The sequence below is a fragment of the Lytechinus pictus genome, chromosome 11 (genome assembly GCF_037042905.1).
Source record: "Lytechinus pictus isolate F3 Inbred chromosome 11, Lp3.0, whole genome shotgun sequence".
NCBI classification, from domain to species: Eukaryota; Metazoa; Echinodermata; class Echinoidea; order Temnopleuroida; family Toxopneustidae; genus Lytechinus; species Lytechinus pictus.
Window position 1 is genome coordinate 32,822,999 of NC_087255.1, and position 20,151 is coordinate 32,843,149.

Here is a 20,151-nt window from a genome sequence, read left to right on the forward strand (position 1 = left end):
TTCATGGCTAAGTGCAAGCAAGTACCTGTTTGATCAGTTCAAATTAAACGTATATAAACATTTTCTGGCTGCACTTTTCACTCGCATTATTAACGTGAGGAAGACCCCCAATTACTCATCCTTTTCATGATTTACAAAACATGAATAGAGTGTCTCGTTCTTAGGTCTAAATCTCAAAATTGTCCGCTCGCGCTTCGCGTTCGCATTGTTTAGTTATACACATATTATGTTTAAGTAACAAAAAGTGCTAAGAATTTCCATTCTTTAGGAAAAATTTCAAAAAAATTTCAGCTCGCGCTTCGCGCTCGCATTATTTGATTGTTGAAATATGTAACATCTTCATGGCTAACTGCAAGCAGTCTTTAACAGGTACCTTTTCTATCAGTTAATTTCTGCTCACATTTTGCGTTCTTAGTAATTATTTAGTTGCATACACATCTTTTTCAGAATAACAAACATTGCCCAGAATGTTCAAATTTTAGGAAAAAATACATAAAATTTCCACACACAGAAAAATTTACTCGCGCTCGCATTATATAAATAAGGATTATGATATTATATATTTTATGTTGATTCATAAGAATAAAGCTAAGAACTGACCATGGGGACTACCCCTTCAATTAAACAAACATAAATCTTCGAGCAGCCGATTGGGGTTTAACTTATGGCTGAAAAAAAATTGCCCCCCCCCCCTATTGGCAAAGGCTGGATCTGCCCCTGTGGTCCCCCCTACCTTTCGGGACAGATTTCCGCCCATGGCCCGGGGTGGGGGGGGGGGGCGATCGCTTCCGCTCCCTGAAACCCTTATCTTACAAAAAGTTCCAGGATCTTATTCATATAAAAACCCTTCTGTTGTTCTTATAAGATGAATTATGTATAGACTTGAGGGGGGAAACGCTAATAGAAAAATAATGGGGGGCGGAGAAAGAGTAGTATGGTAGTATCCCGAGTAGTATACAGAGGAACATAAAAATAGAGAATACGAAGAAAAAAAGAAAGAAAACCGACGAGGTATATCAAGGGGAAAGGCTGATGACGAAGAAATAAAGGAGATAGGAGAAAGAAAAGAGAAACGAAGGAAGAAGATTGAGCTCGGAGTAGAAAGTGTAATGAGAGAAACGAGAATTCAAAAGAAGAATAAATAAATGGAAAAAAGAACGAAATGAAGAAAGGTCGAGAAGAAGGATCGGATGAGGGTAACGCAACGGCACTCGCAGCCGGCCATCAATGCGGGGCGTGCGCGCGCGCGCGAAAGTTTATCAACCCAACCCATTCAAGATGGCGACTTACATCTATTGATTTTGACATGGAGCACCGATGAATGTTAAAACTGTTTTTCGTCATATAGGCTAGCGACATTTCATTTTCCGTTGATGGTATTGTAGTTTAAAAGTGTTACAATGGAGCCCAGCGAAGAAAATGTGCAAATGCTCATAAATATGGGATTTGGAGACCTTACAGATATCAAGAAAGCGCTCCGCCTTGCACAGAACGACGTGAACGAAGCAGTGGCAATTCTCACACAGGAACAACCGGGTTTGAGTTACGACACGGTGGAGGAGGAAACGAAGGAAGCGCCGCCACCGGGAACTCTCCGGCGGACATACGGCCCGCAACACCGTCTTGCACCGGACCCGCCCCCTCCTTCATATGACGAAGCTGTAGAACCAGTGGAGGTAAAACTGTCCAACTTCCAAGATTTGTCTGTTTGATTCAAAATTTAAACAAATGACTAAATTCTGACTAACGTAGATCTAGTAAAAGTAGTAGAGTCTAACTTAAAATCTAAAAAGTGTAAACTTCAATTTCAAATTTGTTTTTAAAAACATGTTAGGAAGTTCAACTGTCTTCTTGAGTCTTGACATTCATTGACAAAAAGTTTGTTGTAAAAATACTGAAATTTATCGTCGAGGGTTGAGCAAAATCCATCAAACTAAGATTAAGAAAGTTATTATAGTTTTAATTATTAGATCTAGATCTAGAGATCTTATTATTAATTATTTTTATATAAGGTAATTTTTTTATTTCGCTGGGAAAAAAACGGGGCAAAGAAGGGAGAAACAGAGGTAACTGATGAAAAAGAGAACTGGGAAACAAAATTGAAAAATAAAATGGAACAGGAAAGGAAGGCGGGAAATGGAAAGAAAAGAGGATAAATGAGAAATGAAGGAAGAATGTAATGAGCTAAAATGTAGGCCTAGCTGAATTGGAAAATCAAGAAAAAGGGCAAAAAGAATTTAAGCATGCATGGCCAGGCTGCCAAGGATTAAAAATCAAGAATGGGATGGCGTACATATATGTGTAATATTAACATGTATGGAGTGTATATCTTTAGCCTTTAGGCTTGCTAAATTTCATGCAATTTAATGGTCGCAATCAGGAAATTAATGAAACTCAACAAGAGGTTACAGAGTTATCGCCCACACCCCCTGAAGGAGCATTACCTAATGGATACATTTATGTTCCCATCTAAGTACATTGTGTAAAGCTTCATGCTGTCATGAATTACTATGGAAAGTTTACCGTGGACAAATCTCCAAAGCTCCCAGGGGCTGTGACCCAGACCCTATGCAATAGAGGCTTTGCATCTGTAACTTTTTAGGTCTCTATTATGGGGCCCTTCCTGCATTAAGCTTTACATTGAAGTACTGGCATGGGGTGGGGTGGGGTGGGGGAGGGCTTTGTCCCATATTAACCAAGAAAAAAAATGAAGGAGACAATAAAGATAAATGAGAGGAAAATGGTGAAATGCCATATTTTAGTGCTGAATATACATGTAAATGTGAGAATCTATCACATTAGAATTTCATTTTTAAAAGGTCAAAATTTTTCTCTCGCTTCACTTTCTTGTGACATTTCAGAAATTTCCTTACATTTTCTACGTTGTGTCCCCTCAAAATTTTAGGCTTATTATGCCACTGCGTTGTGTGAAACCTACACTTGGGATTGATTAAAAATAATGGCCATCTGTAAAGGTCAAGTCCACCCCAGAAAATTGTTGATTTGAATCGATAGGGAAAAATCAAACAAAATAACACTGCAAATTTCATCGAAATCGGATGTAAAATAAGAAAGTTATGACATTTTCAAGTTTCGCTTATTTTTCACAAAACAGTTCAATGCACAACTCAGCGATATGCAATTGAGAGAGTCGATGATGTCCATCACTCACTATTTCTTTTGTTTTTTATTGTTTGAATAATACAATATTTCAATTTTTACAGATTTGACAATAAGGACCAACTTAACCATAAACTGCTAAAATAATGGCAATTCCACATGTTTAGGGAAAAATAAAACTTTGTTTCACTTGACAAGGAGGTGAAAATTAGAATATTTCATATAATAAAATACAAAAGAAATAGTGAGTGGGTGACGTCATCAGTCTGCCAATTTGCATACCGACCAGGATGCGCATATAACTGTTTTGTGAAATTAATCAAAACTTTAAAATGTCATAACTTTCTTATTTTACATCTGATTTTGATAAAATTTTCATTGTTTTGCTTGTTGGATTTTTCTCTTTTTTTCAAATCAACTTTTTGTTGGGGTGGAATTGTCCTTTAAGGTTTTAAATGGCTGAGGTTCCGAGGGCTCTGCTCTCGGACCCCACCTACAAAGCTCTTGCGTACAGATGAAAGGGTTTGGGGCCATGGCCCCTAAAAGTTTCAGATACAGTACGATGTTATATTCTGAATATCATGTCAAAATCTATTGCAAACTTAGATTCTCATGAAAAGGTGAACATTTTTCCTTGCTCGCTTTGCTTGCTCTGACCTTTTTTAATTAAGAAAATTTTGCCACACAGTCCCTGTTACTCTCCTGAGCTGCCCCATATGTCATGTATTATAAAATGCATAAATTTCAAATTTTAATGGTTCATAATGACTGATGTTTTTGTTTCTTTCAGGAGTGGTTTAAAATGATTTGTCTGTTGATATGCTGAAGGTACAAAAGAAACCATTTTCATTTATTTTGGGGGAGAAATTGACATTTGTTGACTTTCTTACTACTACATTGGCAGCTAGAAGAGTTGATTATAGTTAATCTCTCCATAACTTTATTTACCATCCAGGATGAAGATCCAAGTTCCAGCAGTGGGGAAGCAAGAGAGGAAGAAAGCATGGAAGTCAACAAGGAGTTCTCTACAGGAAACCTCTATGAACTAGAGGGAAGAGTCTTCACTGACCAGTGGTCTATACCCTACAAGAAAGAGGAATCGCTGGGCAAATGTTTGATTGCTGCCACCAGATTTGCTAGTGAAGGTAATATCAAAAGAGTTACGTGGTTGTACAATTTATAAGAAATTGCTCACCTATTTTCATATTTTTAGATATTAAACAATAATACTGTTCAGTTCTTTAATAGGGCATTACATGTTCATGTAGCCGAGTATGATTGTATGCACGAAATGAAATTAGAGAGTAAGTGGATAGTGTTGGGCACTGAGTTCTGTGCATATTGAACATTATTTTTTCTTCAAACAATTTCTAAACTTTCAATAATCATGAATGAGGAAGTGCATTCCATAATTATCACATGCGAAAGACCTTAATTTGGAGATCAGACGAAAAGTGGCTATATTAAAGGCAGAATCCCCCCAACAAGAAGTTGATTTTTATAAATAGAAAAAAATCAAGCAAGGATATTGATGCTCTAAAATTGGTTGTAAGATGAGGAGAATGATTGAGAAATAGAGCTACAAGTATGTATAGAAGAGGTCTTGTGTGAATATCAATCTTTAAATACAACTAAAGTCGTTTCTTGGCGTAAATTGTGTATCTAATAATACCTAACTGTATGCACTGATATGTAGGTCGTATGGAGAGCGATGAGAACTGCATGCGCTTTGTGAACCGGTGCATGCCCGAAGCATTCCGTAAGCTGTTGACATCCAAGGCGGTCCACCGATGGGGTGCTGAGATCCATGAGGGCATATATAACATGCTTCAGCTCCTTATCGAGCTGGTGGCTGTCAGGCTGAAGCATAAACCTGTCCCGCTGGAGCTTCTCGAAGTGCTTGCAATGGTATGTAATTATTTTCAACTCACTCCCATGTCAATGTATCATTATAATTTATAAGGCCTATTTGATCATCTTTCTTCAAATTGGCATTATTAATTTTTTTTTATTCACTTTCTGTTTTTAAGTTTACATGTTATCATATCAGAAAGAAATAAAGAATGATTGAGAATGGTATGTCATTATCAGCTCAGTCTGAACAATATTCTTCAAATTGGCAACATTTTAATTTTCATTACATTGCTCCACTTTCTATTGTAAATTGGTAATATTATAAAAGAATAAAGAATGATAAAGAGTGTTATGTGATCTTTAATTCATTCATGAAAAAGGCTGATTTCAGATTTTTTGTTGGTGTTAGAAGCGTAATTAAGATTGCCATCCCTCGTGTCAAAACCTAATGTGGGTTTAGAAAAATGATCCATATCACATTATTGTTAGCTTAACAACCTGGGCCTGTAACACAAAGGTTAATGATAATCACCAATTAGAAAGTAAAATTCTGAGATGCTCCTAGTCAGTCTATTAGGGATTTTTATTCAGGTATAATAAAAGTGGAATAAGAAGTAGAAAATATAGTTAAAAACTTCACATTTTCCCTTATAAGTAGGGGAAGGCAGGGTAAATTGATATATATATTTTTTTTCATGTTAGAACTTATATGATTCATAATCTTATAAAAATACATGTAAATACCTTGCTTTAAATTTCAATTATATAATTCATGATCTTGTAAAAATACATGTAAGTACCTTGCCTTAAAATTTAATTCTTGGGAAACGTTTTTGACCTATATATAACAGTCTGCCCCCACACTGAAAGCCACTGTCACCTTTGAAAAAAAAGATGTCAAATAGCTCAAATTGCCCCATCCATGGGATAAGTTGAGCCACCTTCTGGGGTAAGTTGAGCCACAAAAATTATGTAAAAAAGGTATGGGAGACAAGAACCAGTATGACAATTTTTATATTTAAAGTCTTTTTCACTTGCTAATTCTCTATGAATACTAACATCCTCTAAAAGTACAACAATTGTCTTGTGAATTCGGTCCTTTCTGCCTGCATATCAATGGCTTTTCAAGTTTTTTTTTTTTTAAATATATATACATGTACATTACCATATGAATTACCATGGCTCAACTTGCACCATGTTGGCTGGCTCAACCTACATGTACCCCAGGCCAACTTAATGTGACATTCTCACTTCAATAATTTCTTATGCAACCATCATGTAAAGAATGACAAGAATGAAGATCCAAAATATTGCTCTTATGCCTTTTATTAAAAGATGCATGTGGGTAAAAAGCGCCTATCTATTTCACACCTTAAAAAAAAAATTTGACTGAAATTTGTATATGTCCCTCTGAAAAATCATTTTTTCTTTCAACGTTGAAAACGATGTGGTGGAGTTAGGGGTTATGCAATGGGTCATCAATATATGGCATCACAACAATGTCTGACTCATTCATTATCGGCCTGGGGGTGGTGGCTCAACTTACCCCGCCTTCCCCTACACATTTGTTATAGCAATGGAAAATAAAAGTTTTAACAAAAATAAGGCTTGAACTGCTATTAAATTTCTGTTCCAAATTACATTTTGCATTTCAGGTCATTTCCTGTAATTTTGTCAACATAAACCATTGTTTTTTAAAAGTCTGAAAGTGGATAGACATTCCACTTGTGGTACACTTAAATAGAAGAGCTCTGTAAGTGTAATATTTTTTAATCAAAAGTTCCTTCTATGCAGAATGACTTCAGTACTTAAATATTGGTTAGTGGTTTGTTTTCTTGAATTGTATAACATTTTGTAAATAAGTACCCAAGAAACTGAAGAGTTAAAAGTCCCCTCTAGGGACATTGTAAAAATAATAATAATAAATAAATACTAGTATATGGATTAGTGGTTAAAAACTTATATTATAAGCTCATCATTGTGTTTTTCAATCATCCTTGTGTTGTGGATTTGGGCTCTGTTTCATAAAAGGTGGTGTCATTTTCTTCTTTTCTTTTTTTTATTGCACAATGAGCATCTTTTTATGATGGATCCTGTCGCATTCCAAAATGTTCACATTATTATTATTCTTGCAGGCTTTCAATCCAGAGACAGAGTTCCATTATAAGAACAGGGCCAAGAAATGGGATCATATATTCTGGGAAGAGAAGTTTGGTGTGAACCACACGTTTGCTGTTAGTCCTCCCTTTGAGACGTACAAGGACCCATGTGGATGGCTTGTTAATCTTATCAATGCTGTAAGTATTGCCAAGTTTCCGTTTTATTTATTTGTATTTTGTTAACAGAACATGTTGATCCATATTTAAAGTGGTGTTCTACTTCGGGCCCTGCGTAATATAAACTACATAAGACACATGTTTGTATCAAATGACACATAAGATGCATGCATATTAAAGACAAAAGGCATACATGAAAAGACATATTTTATGAATTGTAATGAGATTGTACTGGATATTATTTTTTTTTAAACAAAATTTTAAATGCTAAATCTGCTAGTACAGTGCAAGATGTTTCAGAAAAATCATTCTTGAGAAATCTGTGAGAAATAAATATTTCTGTTTAGTAACAGGATACCTAAACTCAATAATTCATCACTATTTGTTCTAGCAAGATGCAATATTATTTTGTGAGAAACTGAGATTATCTCACTTTATTCTATGTTAAATACTAGCAGCTTTCTTCAAGAACTACAAGTTTTTTAGTGTTAAATTTTGCAATATCTGTTGATAAAGTAACACAGTAATGTTTAGGGACAGTGATTTTCCGCGATCGCGGAAAACGGACGGAATTCACGGAAATTGCCTTTTGAAACGGAAAGTGCCATTTCAAACGGAAAATCACGGAAAACATATTTTTTCCTCAGAATACACAAAACAGCAACAGTAATTACTCCAAAATCTCAAAATACGAATATTAACTGGCCACAAAACCTCACAAAACACGATCTCACTTCACTACAAAGTATGACAATTCACACATCGTGACTGCTCTTGACTCCATCACTCTCGATCGTACCCCGCGGGCCTCGCCCGCGTCTTGGCCGGCGGCGGGGTCGGCCGTATCGAAAACATTCACATGCAAACAACACGGTCGTGTGTTGCTGCCCTCTACGTTTGAAGATGTAACAGCACGATCTTCCGGTCTTGAAATCCAAAATGGCGGATAGGCTACAATCGCTGACTGGTCGAAACGATGTCCAAAAACCCCAAAAATTATCGATAAAATTTAATTTAACAAAAAAATAATGCTAATAATGTGAAAGGTAAGTATGTATTTATGTCAGATATGTTTGTGAAAATATTTTGTGTACCCGCATAGATCCGATTAGAGCGGATTCTACTGCGTTGTTGGTACAGTGGCAGATACAAATTTTGACCAGCGCAGCGCGAGTGATGTATTGCTACTGAATGGTAAACGGAATTGCCAGTTTTCCGTGTACACAAAGTCTATGGGGAAACGGAATTTCCGTTTTCTGGCATGCTGAAACGGAATTTACGATTTTCTGAAACGGAAAAGGCAATTTTTTGAAACGGAAAATCACTGTCCCTAAATGTTAACCATCTGAACCACATGTAGTTGTGTAACTTGTATGCATTTGATTTGTAATTAGAAATTATTATTCTTTTCTCTATCAATTAAGTGTTGAATTTGTTTTTTATTTATGATCTCAGTTTGCCCACCATGGAGGAATGGATCAAATCCGGGATAGAGTTTTGGAATCTATCGATGATGTCGACCCAACGGTAAGAAAATTTGTTTTCAATCTTTTCTGTTTCACTATTACGATATTCTTCCAGTCTCTGTTTCTCCTGTCTCTATATTTTATGATTTTCTCATGTATTTTGGTCGCTCTCTTACATTCCATGCCATATCTGTGTCTTTGTTTTTCTTCTATCTTTGGTCTTCCTGTCTCTCTCTGTTTCTCTGTCTCTTTATTCTTTCTCTCTGTCTCTCATTTTCTGTCTGTCTTTCTGTTTGGCTTTCCTTTGTCTTTCAATATATTTGATGCTCAGTCTGTATTATATAAGAGGCATAGTTTAAAAGCAAGAATACTTTATTCTGTGTGTTCAAATATGGGATACAATATTTTACTGCTAAAGAAAGCTTGTAAATATGTTTTTTTAATAGATATATATTAAATATTTATCCACACTGTGCTGCACTCGACCCAGGTGAGTTAAATGGGTACCGGCAGGAAGTAATTCCTCAAAAAGCTGTGCACACCAGAATCGGTAGACTAGCTTAGCCGGGGTAGTATAGGAGCGCCTTGAGCACCTAACAAGGTGGATTCGTGCGCTATACAGTGTGTCCCAGATAAAACGAAACCGAGATTAAGTGATGATTTACCATATCTTAATAACACATACAATAGACAAATGACCTACCAATGTAAAGCTTAGAATCTCCTCTTTCATCTGAGATTACTTAGACTATTTATCAGTCACGCATGAGTGAGCAAAAACAATTTGAAGAAAGGATACCAAAAACTCATTTGGCGGGGGTATCTGAATTTCAAAAAGAAAATCACATGCCTAAAAAGTTCAATATCTGCTCTTTTATTTGATACCTTAATCACAAAAAATGGTCAAGAAGTAAAAAAGTTATTTTCCCTCGAAACAATACTTGTAGTTCCATAATTTCATTAAATAAACATGTTTTCACCGGTTTCCCACAGAAGCTATCGCATGGTTAACAAAAGACTTAATGCATGGCTGATCGCCAACAAAACTGAGTGTCGAGTGAGTTTGAATGCTAGCCTGTAACACCTCTTCATTTTATGAAATTATTGAAATTTAAGCCTTATTTCAAATAACCAGAACTTTGTTATTTCTTGACCATTTTCTGTTATTGAGGTATCAAATTAAAGAGCAGATATTGAACTTTTCAAAAATGTGGTTTTCTTTTTGAAACCCAGATACAACCCGCCAAATGACTTTTTGGTATCCCCTCTTCAAATTGTTTTTGCTCACTCATGTGTGAATGAGAAATAATCTAAGTAATTTCAGATGAAAGAAGAGATTCTAAGCTTTACAATGGTAGGTCATTTATCTATTGTATTTGTGATTAAGTCATGATAAATCATCGATAAATCTCAGTTTCATTTTTTGTGGGATGCACTGTACAAATCCTATATTATTATTATTTGCAACAAAATACTATCTTAATACCACCCGTCACATGTCTCTCTTTCTCATTCTTTCCTGCTCTTCAGACTTTATCTGTATTGATGCAGCCGCTGGGATACTGTGGAGAGTACCTGAACCCTCTGAAGTTTGGCCCGTTCATGGCCCTGGTAGAGAAACAGGTCCTCAAGTACGTCCAAGACCTCAAGGAACATGAACTCAAGAGAAAGGTTAGTCCTAAGGAGTCTTGCAATATGAACTGCATAGAATGCTAAGTTTTAATGAATGAATTCAAGAAGGGTTATGGCCAAACCTGCCCCATCAACAGTTTTCACTGTTTTTAGGCCGCATGGAGAAAGAGGTCCTGAAGTTCTTTTCAGGATATGAATGAACATGAACTCTATAGAAATGTTAATCTGAAGACGCAAACTCAAGAATTTTAAAGGTTAGTCCTAAGATATAAATTCCAGAATTATGATATAAGAAAAAAAGGGTTTATTCTCAGATTCTAATAATTATTAGACAGTTTCTCTCAGAATACGGTTTCCCAGCCAGAATGAGGTTTAATTTTTGTCTAACCTGCATAGCAGAGTGAGACTATAGGCGCCGCTTTTCCGGCGGCGGCGGCGGCGGCGTCAACACCAAATCTTAACCTGAGGTTAAGTTTTTGAAATGACAGCATAACTTAGAAAGTATATGGACCTAGTTCATGAAACTTGGCCATAAGGTTAATCAAGTATTACTGTACATCCTGCCTGAGTTTCATGTCACATGACCAAGGTCAAAGGTCATTTAGGGTCAATGAACTTAGACCATGTTGGGGGAATCAACATCAAAATCTTAACCTAAGGTTAAGTTTTTGAAATGTCATCATAACTTAGAAAATATATGGACCTAGTTCATGAAACTTATACATAAGGTTAATCAAGTATCACTGAACATCCTGCATGAGTTTCACATCACATGACCAAGGTCAAAGGTCATTTAGGGTCAATGAACTTTGGCCGAATTGGGGGTATCTGTTGAATTACCATCATAACTTTGAAAGTTTATGGATCTGATTCATGAAACTTGGACATAATAGTAATCAAGTATTACTGAACATCCTGTGCAAGTTTCAGGTCATATGATCAAGGTCAAAGGTCATTTAGGGTCAATGAACTTTGGCCAAATTGGGGTATTTGTTGAATTACAGCCATAAATTTGAAAGTGTGTTGGTCTAGTTCATAAAACTTGGACATAATAGTAATCAAGTATCACTAAACATCCTGTGCGAGTTTCAGGTCACATGATCAAGGTCAAAGGTCATGTAAGGTCAAAGAACTTTGGCCACATTGGGGGTATTTGTTGAATTGCCATCATATCTCTATAAGTGTATTGGTCTAGTTCATAAAACGTGGAAATAAGAGTAACCAAGTATCACTGAACATCTTGTGCGAGTTATAGTAGTTTTCAAAATCAGCACTGCTGCTATATTGAATCGCGTGATGCAGGTGAGACGGCCAGAGGCATTCCACTTGTTGAAGCAAAGACACACAAACTTGGTTTTACATGACCCTTTTTAAACTACCGAAAGAGTCCATTAAGTGAGAGAATTAATGTTTATTGTGTGTTTATATATTTCTTTTCCCCCATAACCTGTCTTCTTATACAAGTGAAATCCTATCTTGATCAATGTCAAATATTCTTCCGTAACAGAAAACTGGTAGCATCTCTGAGCTGTTGACGACGATGAAGTCTCTTTGCCTTTACTTCTGGGTAGATGATGCGAAGAAGGTAGATGATCTGAGGATGAGTGTGGCTCTACGGATGCTCAACTCTCCTCACTTCAATGCAAAGATGAATAGTCTCAAAGAGGTATGTTGCTTGGTATTTGTTAACCAATTGATTACTGAATTCTGCAATTCACATAGGCTATATACAGGTATCATTCGGTTCCAGTAGGCAACGGAATAAAGAAGATGTGAGGGTGCCTTGTGTTTGATAAATGTTAAGTTTTTGGTGCCAGAATTTTAGTTTTGAAAGAGGTTTAGATAAAGATATGGTCACCTGCTCTACTTGGAAATTACAATCTCGACTGCTGACCACCTATGCACAATATGTGACAAATTAGTGAAAGTTGAATCTTAACAAGTATATACTTTAGAGTCGGTCGGCCGCCAGGTCTTGATCAAGGCTACACTGTTTGGACCTGGTTTGCAAAAATGAGTGATGTCCTGCCACTATTCGTGATGTAAATACATTAATATGATGATGATTCAAATGAAATAAAAATATTATTATTCAATTCATTTTTGTCTCGCCTGCATAGCAGAGCGAGACTATAGGCGCCGCTTTTCCGACGGCGACGACGGCGGCGTCAACATAAAATCTTAACCTAAGGTTAAGTTTTTGAAATGACATCATAACTTAGAAAGTATATGGACCTAGTTAATGAAACTTGGACATAAGGTTAATCAAGTATTACTGAACATTTTGCCTGAGTTTCAGGTCACATGACCAAGGTCAAAGGTCATTTAGGGTCAATGAACTTTGACCATGTTGGGAGAATTATTTTCAAAATCTTAACCGAAGGTTAAGTTTTTGAAATGACATCATAACTTAGAAAGTATATGGACCTAGTTCATGAAACTTGGGCATAAGGTTAATCAAGTATTAGTGAACATCCTGCTAGAGTTTCAGGTCACGTGACCAAGGTCAAAGGTCATTTAGGGTCAATGAACTTTGGCCAAGTTGGGGGTATTTGTTGAATTACCATCATAACTTTGAAAATTTATGGATCTAGTTCATGAAACTTGGACATTAGGTTAATCAAGTACCACTGAATATCCTGTGCGAGTTTCAGGTCACATGACCATGGTCAATGGTCATTAAAGGTCAATGAACTTTGGCCGTGTTGGGGGTATTTGTTAAATTACCATCCTAACTCTGAAAGTTTACGGATCTAGTTCATAAAACTTGGACATAAGAGTAATCAAGTATCACTGAACATCCTGTACGAGTTTCAGGTCACATGACCATGGTCAAAGGTCATTAAAGGTCAATGAACTTTGGCCGTGTTGGGGGTATTTGTTGAATTACCATCCTAACTCTGAAAGTTTATGGATCTAGTTCATAAAACTTGGGATATAAGAGTAATCAAGTATCACTGAACATCCCCTGTGAGTTTCAGGTCACAAAACCAAGGTCAAAGGTCAGTTAAGGTCAATAAACTTAGGCCATGTTGGGGTAATTGTTGAATTGCCATCATAACTTTGAAAGTTTATAGATAGAGTGAATGAAATGTGGACATGGGTGTAGTTGACAAGTCTTAAGTCACCGTTCAAATGTCATTTATGGTCAATGAACGTGGTATTATGTCATTATATGAATGGTGTTTTTGTGAAGGATTATTTTATAGTAGTTTTCAAAGTTAGCACTGCTGCTATATTTAATCGCGTAATGCAGGCGAGACTGCCAGAGGCGTTCCACTTGTTCTTAATGATTTGAAAGATTTGAATGTTTTATCAAGAGTTAAATCGATAATGTTTGTTTATTTTCAATACTCATTATATCCTTAAAAGATTACCAAGATGATCGAGGACACAAGCATATCCAGCAGAAATCGGAATGCTATTGAAGAAGAGGTCATCCTAGACTGGCTTGTAGATAATAAAGTACTATCAATAGCTCTTGAAGGTAAGACACTGGGGGCTCAGTGGTAGAGTGTCTGCCTCATGAATGTGAAGGTCGTAGGTTTGGTGGGTGTGGTTGAGAATTCATCTGTGACTGGCTAGAGGAGAATAAAGTACTGTCAATAGATCTTGAAATTAAGACATTGGTATGTAGTAGCTCAGTGGTAGAGTGCAATGCTGTGCTCCTGAAGCCTTGTCTTGACCTTGAGAACGGATATGTGGCCTTTGGCCTTGCCCTTGGCCTGAAAAGGACTGTTGGATGGTGGAGTGTTAGAGGTGAAAATTGAATGGCGAAAAAGAGAAGAATCAGAGTGTGAAGTAACTTAGGTGATATGAAAGTAAGTCCTTAAAAGGATTGTACACCTGATGAGAATTGACGACTTCAAGGAGAATTGAAGAGTATAAGAATTGAGAAGTCCAGGCAGCAATGAGTGGATGAGCAGTAGAGATTAGACACAGTAGGGAGTCCCTTCTGCTTGTTATGCTCATGTACTCATTATGTAAAATTTGAAGTTTACATGATACTCCAGTATGATTAAAACTTTTGACCCTCTACCCGAGCTTCAAACAAACTTTAATGCATTTAATTCATTCTATCATCTTTCTTACAGGTAATATAGACCAGTCCCAGTATGCTGATAAGCTGAAAGGCATTGTTGAGTTTCTTGGACCAAAGCTCTCCATCGAAGATCTCACTAAGATATGGAAGATGCAGGTCAGTGAACCATCCTCAAATTGGCAATACCATTTATATGTAATGATGATTTTGGGCTGTAAAAGTGCTTGGTTTTGATTTTTGTGAATACTTTCCTTATGCCTTGTACTGTGTAGTTATTTCCTTGAAGTCCTTTGCATAAACCTCAAATCATCGGGTTCTTTACACCAATCAAGGCTAGAAATCTTGTTCTATTTGGGTGTTGCAAGAAACATATGTTCCATTGCAAAATTAAGGGTGAGTCCCCCAAATAAGCATAACGGGGTGTTGGAAGAAAGTTGAACTGCAATTGAACAAAAATCAGCTGTAAATTTGTTTTTAATCAAAGGACATTGCTTGATTTTGGGCCTTGCACATCTGGGCTAGAAGGTGACACTTTTTTATTTTACAAAAGTTCTTCACATAGGAGAAACAGAAGATATTAACTAACCCTCCTGCAAAAAATCAACTGAGGAGCAATATTGATCTTGCTTTTACATGTTTGTACCAATTACTGTTTGTTTTTGTATTTAGAATGACCAACCACTGACCGTAGTGGACAATATCCATTCCATCATGGCTGCTGCAGCAGTTAAGTTCAGTAGCGAGCAGCTTGAACATCTCTTCCATCTCATTCAAAAGGTTAGTAATGATACCACTTTTGACGTCATCACTATTTCAAGGCTTACTTGTGGTCCTGACTCATCTAGTCCTGGGTTCAAATCTTACTCAAGGCATCTATTATTCAGAGAGAAATTTATTCACACTCAAAAAACCTGGTGAGGTATATGGTATCTGGCAGGATGAATTCCTTGAATGCATTGAGCACTGGGAGCTGCAACACGAGCTAAAGCTGGGGTTATATTAATTATAATAATTACAATAATTTATTGTTATTGTCATTATTATTGGTATTATTATTATTGTTGTTTTTATGATTTTCCACTGTATCATGTATCTTCAGGCCTGGAAGTATGAAAACGAGCGTGTCCAGGAGAAGCTTCTGAGTCTGATCGGGAGGATAGGTCGAGATGCCAGGAGTCCTAAGACCACCTGTAAGGTCCTGGAACTACTCTGGGACCTGGCCCACTTACCGGCCATCCCCAAGAACCACATGGAGCATGCCCTAGAGGAACATCTCTTCATCCTCAGTGACTCCCTAGCCGTTGGAATGCAGATCAAGAATAAATATGTTGCCAAATGTGTTGACGACATCAAGAGGGTAAGAATAGATTCCTCACATCAATTTCAGTTGGGTTTGTCTTTGAAGTCCACCATGGCTCTAATATCTTGTTGCAATACATGATTCTAAATTTGCCACTCTCCACCCATGTTAATGGGTACCAGCAGGATGAAATTTATTGATTGTTCTTAGCACTGACATCGGTAGCCCAGCTAAGGTAGCAATATCAGGGCACCTTGAACATATTTAATATTGGATGTATAAATATCTATGATTATTAATACCTGATGAGGCATTTTGGAGATAAGATGTGAACATGTTTGTTGTCTGACTAATTGATTAACTTGTCACAAATATGTTACACTGAACCAGCCAGGGTTCAGCTGTATGAATAGGGACCGTAATATTCATATACCCATCCTCCTTGAAATTGTCATTTTATCATTATGCTTCAGTACCGATTTATCAGTCCATCTTATCCGTATTCCCAGATGGCGTGTGCCTATGCGGATGTGCGGTATCTATACAAGTATGGAATATTCATATTATTATTTCCTTTTTTGCAGTCACAATTTGTCGTCCCAGCCATGAGGCAAATTCACCAGATAGCTAAAGGCATTACCAAACAGAGTTACAGCAAAAGTGATAAGGTATGTATTTGCATTCATGCTCACTTTCCCACAAATGATCCAGTTGAAATATCCCCTTTTTGAAAAAAAAGAGTTATAGCAATAGTGATATGTATGTCTGTTGTGTCATATGTATTTCTTAAAAAAAAGCAGTTGATATTTGTTATTTTCTTGCTTATGTAAATGTAATCAAAATATTAGATTTAGATTTTAATGTATTTTTGTGTTTAACTTGTATTTTGTGATGAAGTAATGAAAAATGATATAGACATGATATTTAACACATAACATCTCTTTGATGAGTAAGCAGTAGTGTAATAGCTAGATCTGATTGTTGTTGTGATTCTTTGTTCACCACGTGCAATGAGGAATTAAAGTGTTATTTCTAGTTAGACTTTAATTACATTGTGACAGTAAATGAAAGAGTTGAATTAAACATTGCATAAGTCAAACTTATAATTTCATATGGATTTTATGTTTATCTTCTTTGCCTCATATGTGTAGTCAATTTTTTTTTTAACACAGGTTTATTGTCTATGAGCAATAAATAGTATTGATGTATGTAAGAATATAAAAAAAAAAAGACCCCCTCCCCCCTCGTTCCCTTGCTCGGTTTCATTAAGTGATTTTTTTGTCTTTTGGCAGAGTTTACCCCAGGAGCTGAACAAGACCTATGACATCATCAAACTGACAACGCAGAGTCTAATGAAGTGTCACAAGATGGCCATCAATGCTGCGGGTCAGGACGGCCTATCGGGAAATACGGTAGTGGATGGAAAATACACACATTGTGAGGTAAGTGAACAAATGGTAATGCTCCTTATCTACCCCATCAACCAGGAAAAAAAATCACACGGGTTTTTGTTGTTTCCGCCCTATAGATGATGTAGAGAGCCCCAGAATATACCCATTCACTGCAATGGTTAAAGGGATGGTCCAGGCTGAAAGTATTTATAGCTTAATAAATAGAGTAGAATTCACTGAGCAAAATGCTGAAAATTTCATCGCAATCGGATAACAAATAACAAAGTTATTGAATTTTAAAGTTTAGCAATATTTTGTGAAAACAGTCGTCATGAATATTCATTACGTGGGTTGATGATGTCACATCTCCACTTGTTCTTTTGTATTTTATTATATGAAATTAGGTTTATTCAATTTTTTTCCTCCAAGAACTAGAAAAATTGGATTGACAACTGATTTAGTGCATTAGATATTTATTGCTGCAACTGATTTCATTATAAGGGAAACATAACATAACATAAGAAAACAGAAAGTGGAGATGTGACATCATCAGCCCACCTAATGAATATTCATGACGACTGTTTTCACAAAATATTGCTAAACTTTAAACTTCAATAACTTTATTATTTGTTATCCGATTTTAATGAAATTTTCGGCATTTTGCTCAGTGAATTCTACTCTATGTATTAAGATATAAATATTTTCAGCCCGGACCATTAAATGTTGCAGATTTCAGAAGTACATTGTGAAAAGTAGCCCCTGAAAATAAACAAACAAATTCTTTGCCTGCCATTATCATTGAGAGTAGACAGGTTGCTGGAAAGTAACTCTTGCATAAGGAGAAACTTATCTTTGAAAACTGAAGCATCTTCAAAGGAATATTTTATCAGCGTTCCCACAGTCATGGAAAATCCTGGAAATATTTGTGGTCATGGAAAGTCAGGGAAAAGTCAACGAATTTGGAAAATTGGTGAAAAGTCATGGAATTGCATTTACCTCTTGGCTATGGCAGCTTTCCAGTTTGTCATGTCTCGCAACTCTCATACTCTGTGATCGTACTCTGCTATTATAATTGATGTTCATGATTTCCATTTTTCCCAGTTTTGTGACATTCTAACTCCTGGGACGTCATGGGAAAGTCATGGAATTCTGTTTTCAAATTTCTGTGGGAACCCTGTATATTCATTAAGAAGGTGACAAGGAAGCAAAATAAGCTTTATATTGCGGCTTGCTCCATATGGATGCTGCTACGTAAAGCCTTGAAATATTTTTTTCCCTATCGTAACCCAGATAGTCATAAAAATTCACATTATTTCTCTTTGAAATTTAGGCCAATGAAAATGGAAGCTTCATACTTTGTTATAAAATATTGTTTTAGGTCATGAAATTTTGAAAACTTATTAACCTTCGTACTTGATATCTGATAATTTTATGCTTCAACTACATGTTTAATATTAGAGATATATTCTAGATCAGTTGTCATGAGCTGAAGCTTATTGTCTACGATAAAACTTCATCCCAATAATGCTTAAAATATCTAAATACTTCACATCAGCATTAGTTTGACTGGCAATATTCCTTTATTGCATCAAATATCTTTTGATAGTCATCTTTTGTTTTTCTTTTGATTGTCATTATCAGCATGTGGAGATCCATCTGAAGTTCCTTGCGTTCATTCTCCAAGAGGGCGCCCTCTATCTTCACTGGCATCGTGCAAGGGAGATCTGGGATACGTTAGTAGCCAACCCAGAGGCTTGTGAGGCAGATCGTGAGGTAGATATATTCAAATTTTGGCAAAATATAATAATCCCTGTTATGTGCATAGTTTTTGCCATATATTCATCCTCTTTCCCTTCTCTTTTAATAATAATAATAATGATAATATATTTACCCAGGGTAGCCCCTTCAGTTCCGAAAACTGTTCTCCCAGCGGGCCCTGCTATTATTATTACCCGGCTAAGCTAGGCTACCTATTCAGGTGCACACAGCTTTTTGAGGAATTACTTCCAGCCGGTACCCATTTACCTTTTTGAAACCTTTGCAAAGTTTTTATTGTTCTTGTAGACAGATTGTAGTATTATGCTTGTCTACTTACCGGTGTAATATGGGAAACTTTTAGTAATGAATCTTAAAAATAGACCAGTTAGTTGTTAAAATATTTAACATTTGTGCATACTGTGAATAAATATACCTTGTTCATGATAACCTGAAAGCTTATATGAGGCTTATCCTACCTAACAGCAATTAATGTAGGCACACTCGATTTTGAGCATTGTATTGTATTTTTTAATTGACTTTTCCAATCATGTTTCACTACTGTACAAATTTTAGCAAAGTTATGGAGATTAGTGAAGATCATCAACAAAATTGTTCTTTTTGTATGCTAGCAACGCTAATTATCAGCGTAGGAAATAATGCTGGGGCATTTGCTGATTTTTGTTTGAAAATTTTATTGGGGTAATTTCTTTCATTAATTTTGGAAGGCTACTTTATTATGCAATGAGCAATTATGTGGTAAATCCAAATATTCTGCCGTATGTAGAACATTGATCTAAAAATTCTTGAATGTTGTTTGTGCAGTTCTTAGGGCAACTCTTAAAATATTTTTGCCCCAGAGCATTTTATTTGGGGAATTTTAGAGGCGATAGGGATTGGATGAGGGAGAAATGGCCCGTTGCCTTAATGTGTTTCCCACACTGCTAACTATACCACAGTTATATTAAGAAGTCAGAAGGTTTTCTTCTTCCATTTTCCTGTAGACGTGTTATGAGTGGTTCCGTCATGGTTTAGCAGATCTGGAGACCGAGACTCAGATGCAGCTTTTCAAAGACAAGCTCCTAAGATTAGAATCCACCCACCTATCACCCATCGGTTTTGATTGCGTACGAGCGTTCTTTGAATCTATCAACACAAATAATCATAGTCTACGCAAGGGAGCTACCGGATTGGTAAATAAAGCCTTGAATATGATAAAGCAACTCATATTAGAAACATTTCCTTGAAATTGTCTTTTTCACCATTTTATTGTGTCATATTCAGGATTCTAGCTTAATTTATATACTTTTTTTTA

General features: G+C 36.3%; 1 protein-coding gene across 2 annotated transcripts in view; it reads left to right on the top strand.

Annotated features, from left to right (window-relative positions):
• Positions 1-1,271: 1,271 nt before the first annotated feature.
• The window catches only part of LOC129271205 (ubiquitin carboxyl-terminal hydrolase 24-like), a 64,660-nt gene continuing 45,780 nt past the window's right edge, over positions 1,272-20,151 (top strand). For both annotated transcript variants that reach the window (XM_054908580.2, XM_054908581.2), the window contains exons 1-15: positions 1,272-1,676; positions 4,076-4,265; positions 4,817-5,028; positions 7,110-7,271; positions 8,706-8,777; positions 10,247-10,387; positions 11,856-12,014; positions 13,721-13,835; positions 14,443-14,546; positions 15,060-15,167; positions 15,490-15,747; positions 16,275-16,358; positions 16,983-17,132; positions 18,723-18,854; positions 19,841-20,029. In XM_054908580.2, coding sequence (XP_054764555.2) covers positions 1,401-1,676; positions 4,076-4,265; positions 4,817-5,028; positions 7,110-7,271; positions 8,706-8,777; positions 10,247-10,387; positions 11,856-12,014; positions 13,721-13,835; positions 14,443-14,546; positions 15,060-15,167; positions 15,490-15,747; positions 16,275-16,358; positions 16,983-17,132; positions 18,723-18,854; positions 19,841-20,029 — 2,352 coding nt within the window. In that variant the 5' untranslated portion in view covers positions 1,272-1,400. The remainder of the gene's footprint in view (positions 1,677-4,075; positions 4,266-4,816; positions 5,029-7,109; positions 7,272-8,705; positions 8,778-10,246; positions 10,388-11,855; positions 12,015-13,720; positions 13,836-14,442; positions 14,547-15,059; positions 15,168-15,489; positions 15,748-16,274; positions 16,359-16,982; positions 17,133-18,722; positions 18,855-19,840; positions 20,030-20,151) is intronic.